The following is a 16,592-nucleotide window of genomic DNA, read 5'->3' on the forward strand; positions in this document are numbered from 1 at the left end:
AAGCATAAAGACGCATGCTTTTCTCTAGAGCCACGTAGCTGTCTGTGTTAAAGCTTGAAGTGGCGTAACATCGCTGATGAACAGCTCAAACACTGCAGAAAGTGAGGGTTTTCTAATAGTTTGTATAGTGGTTTTTTTTTGAAGTGGTTGACCAAGATGCATAAACTAAATTACGAAAATCGGTTCCAAAGACATGGTTTCAATTTATGAGGAAACATGTGGTTTAACAAGACGCTTGTTTTCCTAATTGGATCATAAACTGGAATGAAATTCTTGAAACTGATTTTACTCTGAAGTCCTCTCCCTTGTTCTAGAGCACTGGCTTATTAACACTGCAGGTACGCAACTCTGTATGGCCAACTGTTTGTGCACTAGGTTGTATATAATCTAGATGAAGTGCTGAATAAAAGCCTTCAGCTAAAGTGAAAGCCTTCAGTAGCAGGTACTGTTACCCTGTGGTTTGTGCTGGCTGAAGTTGCACCTTTTCCTCCTCAGTGCCTCGTGCAGGGGTGCGAGGAGAAATCTCTGTTAGGGCTTGGGGCACTTCAGCTTGTGGGACTGCATGTACAAAATGTGTTGTGAAGGGACAGAGTTTGTGGACTTTGTTTTCTCAGATGAGTGATGTAGAAGCTGGAGGAGCTACAGTTTTCCCAGATTTCGGGGCAGCAATATGGCCCAAGAAGGTAAAGTCTGTTTTGCTTGATTTCTCCTCTCTACTGTTACTGTCTCTTCCTCAGTACACTCCTGCATCTCTTTCTGTCAGCTGAGGTGACAAAGTGCTGTTCATTGCAGCTTCATTATGTATCGGGGCAGCTGGGCCTGATCTTGTAGCCTGCAGGGCTGCTTCCTCGGTTTCACAGTGTGTAATGTGAATGGTTTCTGTGCCGAGCTCTTGTAACGTGTTCAGTTAGAACTCCTCTCTCCTCTGAACACAGCTGAATTAGAGTGGGACTGAGGTGTTTTTTTTTCCCATGCTGTCAGTGGTGGCCTATGTGTAAGTGCTTCAAAAGAGCCTGCAGCTAAATTCATAGACATTTCCCCCCTTACTCTAACCTGAATAACACTGCCTAGGTTCTGACTAACCCAGATCCAATTTCGCTTTTCAGGGAACAGCAGTGTTTTGGTACAATCTTTTCAGAAGTGGTGAGGGCGATTATAGAACGAGGCATGCAGCTTGTCCAGTACTAGTAGGATGTAAATGGGGTAAGTAATACTCCTTTAGGAACAAAACCTGAAGGAAGCTTCATGTGTGAGAGAACTGGTCATATACTGAACTCTTACAACAGCGTTTTAAAACCTGGTGTTATTTCAACTACTGGAGTCATTTGGCCTTAATAAAACCTCCCACCATCAACATTATGTAGTATTAAGCACCTGTGTTGTTCAGCTGTAGCTTTTCTAGTGGGTTTGGGTTTTTTGTCAATGACAGCACAAAATGTTTAAGAATGTCACCGGGTTTGTGTAGTGTATCAGCATCAGGGTGACTTGAATTATCACTCGACTAGAATCGGGTCTGTTCCTACAAAGACTTGTGCGTCATTTTAACTGCAGAAGGAGGGGAGCTCCTTGTAGGGTAAATGTGAATGTCTGGACACAGATTTCTGCTAACTGCTGAAAGCTGCTCAAGCTTTGTCCTTTCCCATAGCCACCTCCCCCAGGCTCCAAGGTGTTCCCTTGAAGCACCAGAGGGTGCTGATCTGTAAATGATCACTGCCCCATCACTGTTAGCCCCAGAACGATGCAACTTGAAAGATTCTTTCTTCCCTGGCCCTTTGCATCTTCCCATGTCTTTCCGACTGGATGGGTAGAGGTGTAAGCAGGGATGCTCAGACAGAGAGAAGAGATTTTACTTGAGGTGACCATCTGGGTTGTGGTGATACGTGCACTGGCTATGTGGCGGGTAACTAATTTCACATCCTTGTTCCACAGTTTCAAACAAATGGTTTCATGAAAGAGGAAATGAATTCTTAAGACCTTGTGGGAGAACAGAGGTTGACTGAAACCCAACCTGCTGCAGGCCTTTGTTTCTGTCTCCTTTTCTACTGTTGGTTGTTCCAGTTCATTTCTAAGAAATGATCCATCTTTTTCTCCAAGAGTCCTGGCACTTTATCATAAAAGGACAACGAAATATGTAACACTTGTGAAAGAAAGTAAATGGCATTGTACACATACTTGTGTTTTGGTTGCTGTTATTTCCATGGTCCCCACACACCTGCCATCCTCCTCTGACTTGCTTCCACCATCCCAACTTTCTCTGTACTAGTGGTGCAAACAGTGCTGTGGGTGATTCCGTATGTTTGGGTGCCTGGTCTTGTGCCTTCTGTACCTCAGAAGATTTAGATGTTAAATATTTCTTTGAACCAAAGTTTGTTGGTTTTAAAGTTTTGTGTACATGTTGATTTTTATTGTATTTCTATGGATCACAAGTTTTAAAACAAAAATAAATGTTCTTTCCATAAAGTGATTCTCTCTATTGTGTCCTTAACAGGTTTTAGGGAGCAGTGGGCCTTCACCTTTTTCTTTGTTGCAAGTCTGTTGCTTTGTTGCCCCTTTTTCTGTGGAAAATGTCATGGGTTTGGGCAGTGTTTTATTTAAGGCTCCAGCATGTGACACAGAGCTGTTGCCCTCTCTACTGAGGTTGGAAAGGTTTAATTTGTGTATTGAAACTCTAATATATCCTGGGAGCAGGCAGGCTGCACATCTTGCACCAGTAGCAACTGTGATCTCAGTATTGCACTTGAGAAGCCTTTCCTTGTGGTGGTAACTCTTCTCTTGTGGGGTACTATATCTGGTTTTGATGCAGTTAAAAAAAAAAAAATCGGAAGCCTTTCAAGGTTTTTGACAGTCTTGATTCTTAAAAGTAGACACCTTGGCTGATAAAACTGTGGTTTTACCACAGGAACACCTGATCTGGCAGAGCTCAACACCTACTGAAGTCAGGATGGCTCGCAAGGAAATCTTCATCTACTTTTGTGGACTGGAGAAGGGTTTTGTCTTGCCCTTCAGACAGGTGGGGTGAAATCGTGCCCCTTGAATGCAGGGGTTCAGATTCTCCTTTGTGTTTTTGCTTTGTTAGCATGTGCATAATGGCCACAAGCCAACACATGGAGGACAGTGTTGTCCACAGTCGAAAGGAAATCGTATTTCTGAGTTATGGTTCAGAAGAAATGACAGTTAATTGCTAAAAAAATTAAAATGAGTAAAGGTATGGAGAAATAGGCAAGCGTTTCAGAAATGTAGAGACCTGCTGTTAGTACCAAACTGTTGTATCGATATGCCCATGTGGAGGGAGGAGTGACTTCAGATCTCACTGGCCACTTTTGGTGTGGGCATGACTTTGTGGGAATAGGGGTGACTGCAGGGGAACCTAAAGCCAAAAATCATGGTAGTTTTACAGCCACGAGTTACTGCTTAAAGACCAGCTTGGGCAATTGTTAATATCCCAACATAGGAAACTGGCCTGAGAAAGTGAAAGAAACTTCAAGTACACTGAAATACCCAGTTGCAGTCATGACTGTCACGTGGCAAACGTTGGGTTCCTTGGCACTTGGCCATCGCCTGATGTTGTGTGAGGATGCTGGAGTGAGGCAGTGCTTAAACCTGCTGTCAGGCAGGACTAGAAGCAAGGCCCCTGCTGTCCTCCTAGGAAAGACTTGTGGAGCAGGAGGGGTTTACGTATGAGATACAGTAAACTGATGATGTCTGCTGTGTTGCTATAAAAGCAGTGGGACTTAGGTTCATGTGCTCCTGAATTTTACTTGTGAGGAGTTTATGGACTTAATGGTTATTGCTTTGTTTAGTTCTTTTTAGATGCAGCATCTAAGTACGCGTCTTCACTAAAGTCTTAATTTTTGTTAAACATACACAACTGCTTGGAGGAGAGGTCTTGAGTTGCCCAGACAGAGGCTTGTAGAGCTCCAGTTGTTGTTTATACCAAAATGAGAGGAGCATTTTGTCTGGTAAATCAGCTTTGTGTGAACAGTTACAGCAGGTAGCTACAGGAATTGTAAGGGATTTTTTTTTTTTCCCCTCTAAAAGCTTTAATGACCTAGCACAGCATAGCTCAATAGCTGCTCTCTAATCTCTCACAGGGCTCCTCCACTTGCCATGAATGTTGTGGTTGTTGGCTGGCTGTTCAGAATATTTCATTGTTGACCTCTAGTTTTCTTAGTAAAATCTCTCAGCGCAACATAAACTTAGGAAACAAGGAGGTTTGCTTTATAACAAAGCACTCGGCATATGACAGCCTCAACGATGTGAAGAACAACTGATGATGAGCCAAAGCCACAGTCTCTGGTTGGAACACTTTGGATTTCAGGGGGAGGAAGAGGAATCTACTTAGACTGTATGTTGACAGATAAAGTTCATATCAGGACTCTAGCCAAAAATCTCCACATCCCACTTCTGAAATAGAGTAGTTGGCTGGGAAATACCGTTGTGAGCTGTGTTATATCGTACTGAACTTCTAAGATAATTTTACTTGCTTGTTTTCTCTGGGAAAAACACCATCCCATTCTCTGAGTTGTTGTCTTCCACCTCGTTCCAGTCTATGCCTAAAGTAGGATGTGATGAGTGTGGTTGCAAAACTGCTCGAGTGGCTAAGCTGCTTCTTGCCCTGTGTGCAGGATTCACTTACTGTTAATCCGATATGAAGGATAATAGTTATTTTAGACAAAAGATAGTGTGGTTTATGGGCCTGCAAGTAACCTCCCGGGCGTGTTTGTGAAGTCTGGCAGATTATATTCTCTATTCTGCCTCCTGTCATTCTAGAGGATGAACACAATATGGCTATTCGTCTAAAATTAAGCCTATGGGATAGTTTTTAGACTTAAAAAGATTTTTATGCCTTCTGCCATCTAGGCATAGAGTTTCTGCCAGTGTATCACTGGTACTGTAAGTACTTACGCCTTGTTTAGACTGAAATGTTTTTTCAGATGCACTGCTGACTTATTTCACAGGCTTTAGGCACCGAGTTCGGATATTCATACACACCACAAAGGTTTACTGTGGACAAGTGGCTGCCAGACACTTCGAAGTGCTTTGGGACCTTTCAGAGGGGTCTTCAGGTCATGTCTGTTAGAGTCAGCCTGCTGATGGTCACTGAAGCACTGCTCTGCCTGCCAGCACTGCTGAAAGCAGGCGCTGTGTGAACTCTCATGGAAAGGTTAATCTCTTAGTGCGGCTTAGGTAGTCATAAGAAGAACAACCACCCCCAGCCCATGCCAGTAATCCACATCCAGTTTGAGCGTGTGGTTTCTTAACCCCTGGCCTGAATGCTGCTGGTTGGATGTGGTGAACGTGAAGGCCTCTTCCACCCCAAAGGGTTCTCTGGTTCTGTGCTGTGTCACCGAGCCGTTATCGCAGCCCTCCAACTGGGTTAGGAAATCACCTAAAGCATTGATGCTCGGCTGCCTGGTCTCTGAAGTACTTAATCCTCTTTCTGTCTGCATTACAAGTTACTTCTCTTTCCTGTTTCAGTGGAAAAAATGTGAGAAATCATCTATCTGATCACATTAGAGGGGAAAACTGGCATCCAGACTAAAAGGTGAAGTGTGAGTGGAGAAGTTTGGCCGCGATGGACAAGGGCCCCTGCACAAACCGTGGTGGAGAGCACTGGGGTGTTGTGCTGGGAGCAGGGCCATGTCTGTATTGTACAAGTGATGTGTGTACCTCAGCTGAGCTATAAAATCCCTAATGCGGGCAAGAGGAAGGGCCTGTTTTCAGTGATGCCAAGTTTTCTTTGAGGCGAGGACGGGGTGTGTGCGCTGGGGCACGGTTCAGCAGTACAGTGTGCTCCTTTGGCTCAGGACAGAGGGACCCCTCGCAGGGTCTCTGGAAAGAGCCAGAACCTGGCACCTGTGCGCTCTAGGTGATGGGAATTTAGGGGCTCATTTCACATGTTTAGTCCTGAATCTGTCTTGTGCTGCAGGGAAAACGCTACCTTAGCCTGTGTGTGTTGAGGATGCGTTTGTTTAACCCGAGGTCAGCAGTTGTCCTCTGTAGGGATTCAGATAATCCCTCGGCGCTCCGGTTGTGGCCTGTCCCGCCGAGCTGGAGGTGAACCAGAAAGGGAAGATGGTTCCAGTTAAGTGCTTCCAGACTGGTGCAGCCCCAGGAGCCCTTATGTTTGATGCAATTCCAGCTTCCCTTCTCCCTCTTTGCACCACCACCTTAACCCTGCAGAGGCCCTGAGCTGCCGGCAGCACGGGGTGGGGGTGGACACCTCCTGCGCTGCTTGTCACCATCTTTCTGGTGCCTGTCATGGGACACGCTGCCCAAGAAGAAAGCATGTTCTGGTGTCTGTGGGCAACAGCATGGAGGTCGCACAAGTGACTAGTAATGCTATGGTTTAATTAACATGTACCGTGCACCTCAGATGAACGGGGATAGCTGCCTGCTGGCTCTTGCACCCCTTAATTTTTCAATAATTGTAGGGTGGAGTTTTCATCACCCATAGCTGGGAAGTGTTTGTGCATTTACCTGCTCTGGGAAGAGAGGGAGTAAAGCGCCTTAAGGAAGAATAATGAAAGTGAGAATTCGTATAAGGGGTGCAGGAGGGATGCTGGGTGTCTTGGGCTGTGTGAAGACACGAGGCTAAGGCCAGGGCTCTGTGCATGCCTCTGGCAGCTTGTGCAGGGGAGGGGGGAATCTCACCTGTGCTCTGCGGGGCTGTGTGGAAGCTGACCTTTCAGAGCTGGGCTGTCCTCACCCCAAAATTTACCTCTGCGTGCCCTTTTCTGCACAGAATTGCCCCGAAGGCAGGCTTTGTTTGCAAAGCCCTGAGGGAAACAGCCTCCCAGGTGTTCCCAGCTCTGAGACTTGCCTGTGGCTTGAGCACATGCTTCAGAGTGTTTCTTCTGAAATTCCTAGAGAGGTCTTGAAAGAAAGTCAAGGATAAAACCAAGCTGCTCGTTTAATGTTAAGCATCAACTGGGTTAAAACTCGCTACACAGCCAAAGAATTATTTTTCCTTGAAATCTGGTTTTCTCCCGCAGCCCGAGGGCTCACAACTGCATCAGTTATTTTATGAGAAACCCGTGTCGGGGTGAGCTGAGCTCTCCCTGCAGGGCCTGGTTCTGTGTGGGCAGGTTAACCAGAGCACCAGCTCTGATGGGAGGAAGGAGTATGGTGGCAGTTTTAGTTTCCAGATGCTGGGGCAGGTGGGAAGCAGCAGCAGCACTGCAGAGATGTGGTCGTGGCCGCAGGATGGAGACACGGGCCCTGTGGCCACAGCTCGCATCTGTGATTAAGCTCCTGCCCATGGTGTGCTGGGCTGTGGGTCCTGGTGCAGCTGTGTAGAGCCCTTTGCTGGCAAATGAGAGCACAGGTGAATCTGGTTTGCAACATGTTGGTTTGGGGCTAGAAATAGACTTTGCCAGGTGGTTTGGATCAGGGAGTGCATTGGAAATGGCAGACTTGGACGTGCCCTCAGCGTAACCCCATGTGTTTCTAACTCCTTGTTTGTTCTGGGGTGCCTCTGAGTAGGGTTTATGTAATGATCCTATTTTTCCCCTCCTGTGACCTGAGGAGGGTAGAGCACTGCCCTTTCCCTTGCGCTGCAGTAAGGGATGGGCTTTGGGTGTCGTGGTGCTGCTGGCTTGGCTGAGCTCTCTCCCGAACATCCTCTTCCTCCTCCTGCTTCCCGGTGTTTCTGCTCCCAGGAGCTGAGGAGGACCAGAAGAGTTTCACTGCAGGGACATTTTGGTGCACTTTTGTCATAAAAGAGGATACTTGAATCTAGGAGAGTTCACCTCTGACCACAGACTCACGTGTGGTTTTTCCTTCAACACTTGCTGCGTCAGGCCCCCACCTGCAAAACAGGGCCTGGATTCAAAGATGCACTTTTAGCCTCACACTCCAGCGTGGAGGTGGGAGCCCACAACAGCTGAAGTCTGATGGTGATGTAAAATTAAACAGGAGTGAGCTGAGCAAATGTCAACAGCCTCTTGTGGAGGTGCTGATCTTTTAGGGCCTCGGGGCACTTAATCTGCTGCAGCTATAGGGAATGATAGTGCTGGTGGTGGCTGTAACCTGTATCTGCCAGGACGATGGAAGGTTGGACGTAGCACCTCCGCATCCAGACTACCAGAGGACAGACCTGATGAACTTTCTGGACCTTCTCTGCTTGTCTGGGCCAGGGTGGGGGGACTGGCCCAGCCCTGCTCTCCCGAGGCTCAGCGATCCTCCAGCCATGTCCGTTTGTAGAGCAGGACCAAGTCTCCCCATGACTCATGGCCTGGCCCAGGAGCAGGAGCTGGGGCTCATCCTGGCACGTGTCCTGTCTTCCAGAGGAGTCAAGTTGGGCCCGTGGGACTACTTGTTCCTTTGGCCAGGGAGCGGTTGGCTGGGGTTTCACTTGAGCGTGGCAGGCGCACCCCAGGCACGCTGGCAGCGCGATCTCACCCGGGTCCTACCGCAGTATGATGTTTTTTGCTTGGTTCCGCAGTGATTTCCTCTGCTTTAATCTTCTTGAATGAGGGTGAACAAATGAAACATTTCTGACTCAGTGAGGTATATGAATTTGTAAGCCTTAATACCACATGTGGCCTTAGACTGTCACTTCCTAACAAGTGTTAATTTATTCACATGCTCTGGTCTCGCTTTGCTTCCACGTGTATATTTGGGAGAAACGCTGCAAAATGTGCAACATATGGCTGCAGCCCCTGTCCCGGGGGGAGCGCTCACTGCCTGGGCCTGTGGGATGTCACCCTGTCAGTGAAGAGCCACATCTGACTCCTGGAGGTGTTTTCCTTTACCACGCAAAGACTTCATCTGCTTCCAGCGCAGCTCCCCCCGTTCCTCCACGTGCTTTTTCTCTGGATGAGTTGGATCCCACCTTCTCTGCAGCTCAGCTGAGGGAGGGAGCTGTTTCGAATTACCAGACAAAGCAGCTGAGGTCATGGAGCTCTTGTACAGCCTTGCCAAGATAAATGATGGAAATGTCTCCCCAAGGCTGTCAGCCCAGCCAAGGCTCTGCTCCCCAACCAGCCTCCCCGTGAGCTCTGCTTGTGAAAACCCGTGTGATCTTCTGCGTGGCTGGATCCCGGGGACACCCCCGGGCTGGGCAGCACCCTGCCTTGTGCTCGTGGCAGCTTACTGGGTGTTCCTGGCTCAGAGCAGCCCCTCAGCCGTGGCAGTGGGCTAGCAGGAGCTGGTGAAGGGCACAAGAGGGTCTGGGAGGGCTGGTGCTCAGCGTGGCAGATGCTGATCTCCTCTACTGCAGGAGCAGGGTTGCTGCTGAATCTTCCCGATGACCATCAGGCTCTGGCTGGGGGTGCTGAGTCCTGCAAGTGGGCTCCCCCATGCCCTGGGCCAAGCGCCTTCCCTGTGCTTCCCCCCTAAAGCTGTTGAAGACCCAGTCGAGCTGCTTTTCCATGGTATAAAAGAGCACCCCAAGGAGGAGGCTGCTGGCGGTGATGGGCCGTGGGCTCTTCTGTCTCTGAGTGCAGCACCAGAGGGTTTTGGTGTGCGTTTGGGGCTGAGAGCAGAGTGAGGTGGAAGGGCAGGGGTGCTTCGCCTCCCTCGCTTACAACCCTTATAAGACCCTCATCTTTTGCATCCAAACAGAATGTATAAAAAAAAAAATCTGTATTTTAGTCTCATTTTGGGCAACATTATGGACACCAAATAAGCAAGAGTGTGCATCAATGTGGTATAGGCACCTGTTGGATTTATCTGAGAAAAAATTAATAAGAACCTTAATGAGAATTGCTCCTGTGAGTAAGGAGAGGCTGAGAAGGCATTGGCACAAATGCTCAAAACCTTTTTTTATTTGATGTGGTCTTTTAACAACGCTAAGAAAGCGTGTCTGTTTAACCAACTTTGCTCAGCTTGTAATGAAATATCTGTCTCCCTGGGGGGTACATTTTATATTTGAAAGGCCGGATCTTGCTTCCTGCCTGTTTAATGTTGGTTTAGTATCATTTGCATCCAGTAGAGTTTTATTTACCATTGCTGCGGACTGGGAGGACACGGGGAGCTCGGGGCCACCACCTATGCAGAGGAAAGCATCTGATACGCTTTCAGGCACTGTCGCTGGATGGAAGCATCCTTCTGTGTCACCTTCAAGCAAGAAAGAGTTTGTGCATCGTGTAAAGCATTTAAAAAAAACCAATTTCTGTATTAACCCATTGCATAGAAGTTCAGATTTCTCAATGACTCGGAATTGTACCCAAGTAAGCGGTGAGTATCTGAATTGTTACCTGCTGCTGTGTTTGAGTATTCCTTCCCAGAAGAGCTCACTTGTAATTGTACTGCCTGTGGTAGAAAAAAAAAACAGCTGCCCCCCCTCCAGCACTTTTAGTCAGAAGCTTTGCAGAGGCTCTGTCACTGTGGTTTTTCGTCTCTGTGTTTTGCTCTGAGTAAACGATACCTTGGATTTTCTAGATAACTAGCATGGGTTTACTCACAAGAAGGAGGAAACGGCAAGCTGTAGTTGGTTTTGAAGTGGTACAGAAGAAACATTTGTACAACTTGGGGTGCGTTTAGAGGTGGAGGAGGGCGGCTGGAGGCCGCAGGCTGTGCTTGCTCCACCTGCCTCCTCGGCGGGCAGAGCCGAGCCACGTCTCGCAGCACCCGGAGCACGGCAGCACCCACCTGGTCCCTGAGCTGCGGGGGACGGAGCTGGGGCCCGTGGGTGCTTTCACGTGATTCACAGTAATCTCTCCATCCTCGCTAGTTCTGATTTGGCCCCGATGGCCACAGGCTGGGCAGGGTGCTGGTCCCTGGCCGTGTCTGGGGGGTGATGATGGCGGTGGCGGGCAGGAGGGTGCTGGGGGTGCACCAGCGTGGTTAATGCATGAACCGCTGCTCTCTGGGGGACTGAGGAGTGTGCGAGCAGCATTAACTGGCAATATTGGGATGATCTGCTTCTGGGAGGTGGATTTCTGCTTCGTGCCACTGGATCTTACAGTTAAATCATTTTTTTGTAAGATGAGAAGAAATGATCGTAGCTGAATAACTGTTATATACTTCTCAAAAGCAAGTAACAGCACCAGGGAGAATCGCCCCTGTGAGTACCGGACCTCTGTTTCTGTGACAATTTGCAGTCAGGAGGATAAATCAGCACATTCTTCCCTTTTGCTGTTGCCTGTGCTGGCCTCGACAGCTGCTGCTGCTGATTGCGCTTGTCTCCACCTGGGCTCTGAGCTACGACAGCTGATTTTGTTCCTCGCAATGTGTGAGCCTCTTGTAAAAACAGGGGCAGAGAAAGCGTATACATTGTGAACTGATTCTGAAAAAACCTCAAGAAATCCCGGGACCAACAGCAGCGTTTCCCTTCTTGGTTAGAATAGACGAGGGGAGAGCTGCAAGACACAGCCGTGGCCAACAGAGGCGGGGTCCAGGGGAGCTCAATGCGCTGTTCCAGGGCAATTTTGGGGTGCACCAGCACCAGGAATCAAACTCTACCCAGTTCTTACCAGGTGCTCTCTGAAGCACAGGGACACAAGCCCACACCAACGCCCTCAGGAGTGGGATTCCTCTTGTCAGGAATCTCATCACTTCTGTTTGGTCCTTACCCTGCCAACCCTTGGGAAGCTGCCAAAGCCATGAGCAGGTCCAAGATTTACACGAGTGTTTGCATGATGAAGTTTTGCCTGTGTTGGTCAATAAAAGACTGGGAGAGCAGTTAGGAGAAAATGATTTAATGATTAAAAGCCATTTTTAGCTCATACCTGGGAAACCACAGACTTGTAGCTTCACACAGATGAGAAGCTGCTTACTAACCATCTTGTAATCAATGCCTTTTTTTTTTTTTACACTTGGTGTTCTGCTCCTGCCACGGCACCGCTCTGCCTGCGGTTACACTTTCATGTCTTTCAGAAGCAGCAGCTCCAAGTTCAGCAAGTCAGAAAGTTTTGTACCCGGCTGGGAGGATGGGTTTTTAAAAACCCGCTGCCCGGAGTGCTCCTCTCCTGGTGGTTTTAGACAAGGTGTGGTGGGATGGAGCCGGGAGGATCCATCTCGGTGCCTGGGGCCTCGTTGCAGCCGGAGGAGGAAAGCGGGCACTGCTGAGCACGCAGGGCGTGTGTCTCCGGTCAGCAGTGGCCACATCCTGGTGGTGTCTGCCTCTTGGCTACAGAGGAGTATGGACAACGAGTCCCAGCACATTGGCTTGAGTCAAGGCATGGATTCAAGGCTGAGGTGAGGGCAGAGCAGGTAACTCCCGGCTCTCACTGGAGTCACTGGCTGAATCTGACCCTTCCTTGCCATACAGAAGCTGTAGGGAACAGCAAATAGCTTGTAAAATACCCTTCCCTCTAGTTAGATCAGAAATGACACTGTCAGGCTGGGGTGACCACGTGCTTAATGTTCCTGCCTAACCTGTGAATAAATAATTCCCTCCATTTCCATACCCGTTCAGCGGCAGCTGTCTCGTTTTTACCAAGCTGCCACAAAAATTATTGCAAGAGATGAGAACAGATAAAAACAGGCAAAGAGGCTTTTTGTCTCTAAGAAATATTGCCTGAAGGCAGCTCAAAACAAGATGTTCAAAGCAACCACCAATAGTCATTGAATGTTCTCTAAGAAATGCCCTAGCATGGCTCTTGGGCTTGATACACAGATAGGGGCAGGAGATGCGGTTGCCTCTATCAGTTAAATGTGGGAAAACTCAGCGTTTCTCAGTATCAGGCTCCAGGTGTGCAGAGCTGAGAGTGCAAACGGAGCGATTTTGGGGGTGAGGTAACCCCTGTGACCCAGCACTAACCTGGAGGGGCTGAGCAGCTTCCCCACACCCTTTGGAAGGAGTTAGAGGCTCCGTCCTGTAAAGGTGCCCAGAGTTACCCCAGCAGTGCTCTGCTAATTCCACTTCCCTTCTCAATATTTGTCAGATCAAATCCTTCATGTGTCTTAGAACAGATGGGTGGCCAAGAACTCTTTTTGCTCAAAGTAAAGATTTGCCCAACCCTGTTAGTGTCATAAAAGCTTCCTGGGCTGCTAATATGTAAGTCACATCCCCTGATAGCTGAACACGTGAACTCTGTATGTAAAGTTGCAATTTGGGTTTAATTCTTAAAGAACTTTTAATTGGGGAAATTCCTCGAAGCCATCACTGTCAAACCTTCCCAGGCTCGACTGCAGGTGGCTCTGAGGTGATCCTTGTGTGCGGGCTGTCCCCTGCTCGGTGCCCTCCCTAAGCACAAGTGCCACGGGCCCGTGCTCGGGGTGCCACGTAAACACCAGCACAGCTCCAGAGCCTCCCGGGGAGTGGCGAGCCTGATCACATCCAGCTGGGCGAGCTGTCGGCCAGAGCATCGGCTGCGGGTTGTGACTCGAAGCGTGTGAGAAAGAGCCTCCAGTGCTTGGGAGGGAGGAATTAGTAGAATGGTTCAGCTGGAAGGGACCTGCCGGGATCATCTGGTCCAGCTGCCTGGCCACTTCAGGGCTGAGCTGTTTCCTAGAAACCAGCTTTACTTTGTTTAAAGTGCTTTTATTTAAAACCAAAATTCTTTAAAATACGCCAAAACAAATTGTTAAGAAAATCCTGACTTCTTACCTGTGACTGATTCTCATCCCTCCAGTGTTCTTGAGGAGCCAGAGCAGCCCTCGGGAGTGAGAGCGGCGGATCAGTGTGTCGGGATGCCCCCGAGCCACGGCTGGGGTGAAAGGACTCGATGACAGTTGTGACTCGCACAGCACAAAGATATTTTTCCATACAACAAGCCAAAGCGTCAAGTAATCACACTCTGTCTACCCAGTAAGTTGATGCGATATCCTTCTGGAGAGGGGCCGGCGGGGGGAATAGAAGTGACCTTGTCTCCTTGGCGTGTTCCCTGTGGTAAATTTAGGACAGTTTGCCCACTTCTAGCAGCTTTAATCACTCACAGTAGGGATGCCCTGAGCCGAACAGGCTGTGGGGTGTGATCTGAGTCATCCTGTCGTGGAAGCGCCTGAAACCTGCAGCATCCAGCACATCAAAGCAAGACCTACCCAAGTCTGACTTTTACTGATGTTTTCCCCTGAGAGCATCGCTCACCTTAAGCCTTGCCCTGTTTCGCCGTTCCTGGAATACGGGGGTAATGAGAACCTTGCACTTGCATTGGCTTGTTAGCAGCAAGATGCTGCTTCATGCTTCTGACAAAACCGGATCCTTGAGGGGGAAGGTGGCCCGGTGCAGCCGGGGCCAGGGGACGGTGTCGGAGCTTTCCGTGGGGCTGGCCAAGGCCGTGGCAGAGGAAACTGCTCTTCTCCAAGGATTTAGGCCTGCCCTTGCCCAGCAGCTGTGCTCCTGCTCTTTCCCGCAGGCCTGCAGCTGAATTTCTAACCCGTTCTGGGTTTTACATGCAGAAATCGGTACGAAAATTCCATTAGAATGGGATGGAAATTAAAAATGGAATTTTGCTACCAAGAGCTACCGTTTTGTTAGTATGAAATAGATCTGTGCCAGCTGCGAACCAGCGCTTGTCGAAGGTACTTGGAACCAGCTACAACGCTTGTTAAAACCGTGTCTTGGAGCAGGGGGGTTCTGTGGCAGAGCAGCCCTGGCCTCCGCGAGCGTGGCCGTGAGCAGAGCTCCTCGGGCGATGTGCGCGGCCACCCGGCACGCTGCCTCGGTAAATGGACCAGCTGTAGCTTCCGTGGCCTTCAAATGAATAATTCTGCCTGCGGTGTGCAGTTAGTACCTGGCGTTGCATTTTAATGTGTTTTAACTCAAGTAAAGAGGTGCTGCTGTCACTGGGAAGCCGCAGAAGCAGGGGAGCTGGCACCTAAGGATGTGTTTCTGCAGAACCGAGAAGCTCGGTGAGTAACAACTGGAGAAGAGATGTTTCTGATGATTGATTTGGATCCTGGCAAGATGACAGGACTAAAAACTCATCTGAGCTGCTGGAAGTTGCCTCGCACGTTCTGCTGGCTCGCCAGCCCAGCCCCGAGGCTCCCGGACCGACCCTCCCCGCGTTGGGGCGAGGAGCGGGCGGGCGTTGGGCGAGATCTGCGGCAGCGGAATCAGGACCCGTCCCTGGGACCCAGGATTTATCCATCCCGAAGCCTTCAGCAGCACCGCGTTCGCCTCGGAAGCTGCAGTAAGTTCATTTTCATTTCATTTTAGGGTGCTTTTCCGGGAATGAAGACTGGACGGCACAGGAAGCTGAGCAGAGCAGTGACCACTGCCTGCGCGCTCAGCTCCTGCTGCTCTTCAACCACAACCTTATCGTGTGCTTCTATCTGAGGGAGGGCTCTCTCAGTGCATCACACCTCTTTCTTTTTTTTTTTTTTTATTTTCTAGCTAATAAGCCTTCCTTTATAACTTCTTAAAAGCTAAAATACTGTTTAAACCTCTCCCGTCATACGTTTTTCAGTAAACGGTCACAAGTGGCTCTGTTCTGCCTAGCGTCTTGCCCCCCAAAATGAAGCAGAAAGGTAAGCTAATTTCTGTGGCGTAACTTGGAGATTGGTAGATGCACCCGGTAGCCCTTTGGCCACCGGGGAAACAGTGCACCTGTGGCTTTAGCTGTGGAATTTTTTCACAACTGATTTGAAATTCGCAGTTTTTTTGAAGCTGAGGAAGAGCGACCGTTAATTTTGTTAGGGTTGAAATTGCAGGACAGGTTCTGGGGGGACTGTGGCCGTTCAAGGGTAACGTGTCTGGATTGACGGAAGGTGGATGCGCGTTGTCTGCGCCCAAAGGTGTGGGTTAGTGCTGACTTAGCAGCGAGTTCAGCAGGGTGAGCCTCGTGCTTATCTGAGAGAGGGATTGCTACCAGCCCAGGTCGGAGAGATAACACGGATGATGCTTTCACAGATAGCTGAGGGGGAGGGAGGCAGGGACAGGACTTTCCCGTTATTTCTGTGTTATTTGTTTGCTCATGGTAGGTGGTGAAAACACACTCAGTCACGGAGGTCCCTGCTGAGTCCTGCACTGAGAGCTTAGACCCTGTCATGAGGACGGGGTAGGAACATTTATTTGCAAGTAATAAAAATTAAAAACCTTGTGTATCACAGATAAAATATGCTTCAAGGCCTGAGAGCCTGGTACTTATGGAAGTTGTTAGAATAAAGATTGTGCTGCTGCCAAGAACATTAGCTCCAGATTTATTTTTTTTTTCCATTGCCTTTGAGAATATTCAGGGCATTGTACTTAAAAAGCTTCAAAGTCTGGATGAAGATTAAATAACTTAGGAAATTGGATATAGAGAAAGGGGGTTGGTTCGGGATTGTTTCTGGCATTGGGTTTCTGTGGATCTCAAGTCTTTGGGAAATAAATTCATTTAAACTTTTACATAAAGCTACTGCCAGTGGTAACTGTACTTCTAGTCTATGGATTCCTGATGGCCTGTTAGCTCAGACAAATGATTAAATACTTGCCATTTCTTCCACTGACTTTTTTAATACGGTATTTTGAAATTATTTTTCTATTCTGTCCCATAGTTAGTGCTATTATTATTATTAGAGAAGGGTGTTGCTTCTTTTAATAAAAATATATTCTTTGCCCACTACAGCTCATAGCACTTGTGACTCAAGGACGTGTCTAACAGCTCTGTGCATCTTTAAAAAAAAATAAATGCTTAAAATATTTCAGCTGTGATAAACAGGTACAGTAACCTCAGTGCCTGTTGTATTTCCCCACCCTTCAATAAAGTCACGGGAAGAAA

At 48.5% G+C, this 16,592-nt stretch overlaps 1 protein-coding gene across 7 annotated transcripts in view; it reads left to right on the plus strand.

Moving 5' to 3' along the window:
- Positions 1-10,333, plus strand: part of P4HA2 (prolyl 4-hydroxylase subunit alpha 2) — a 36,968-nt gene extending 26,635 nt beyond the window's left edge. For 3 of the 7 annotated variants that reach the window (XM_026858221.1, XM_026858216.1, XM_026858217.1), the window contains 3 exons: positions 615-683; positions 1,107-1,203; positions 1,930-2,426. In XM_026858221.1, the coding sequence (XP_026714022.1) occupies positions 615-683; positions 1,107-1,203; positions 1,930-2,000 (237 nt within the window). In that variant the 3' untranslated portion in view covers positions 2,001-2,426. The other 4 variants (XR_003399373.1, XM_026858218.1, XM_026858219.1 and 1 more) reach the window with 4 other exon arrangements.
- The last annotated feature ends 6,259 nt before the right edge of the window (positions 10,334-16,592 follow it).

Source organism: Athene cunicularia, assembly GCF_003259725.1.
Source record: "Athene cunicularia isolate RWA chromosome 13 unlocalized genomic scaffold, athCun1 chr13_part1, whole genome shotgun sequence".
In the NCBI taxonomy this organism is placed as follows: domain Eukaryota; kingdom Metazoa; phylum Chordata; class Aves; order Strigiformes; family Strigidae; genus Athene; species Athene cunicularia.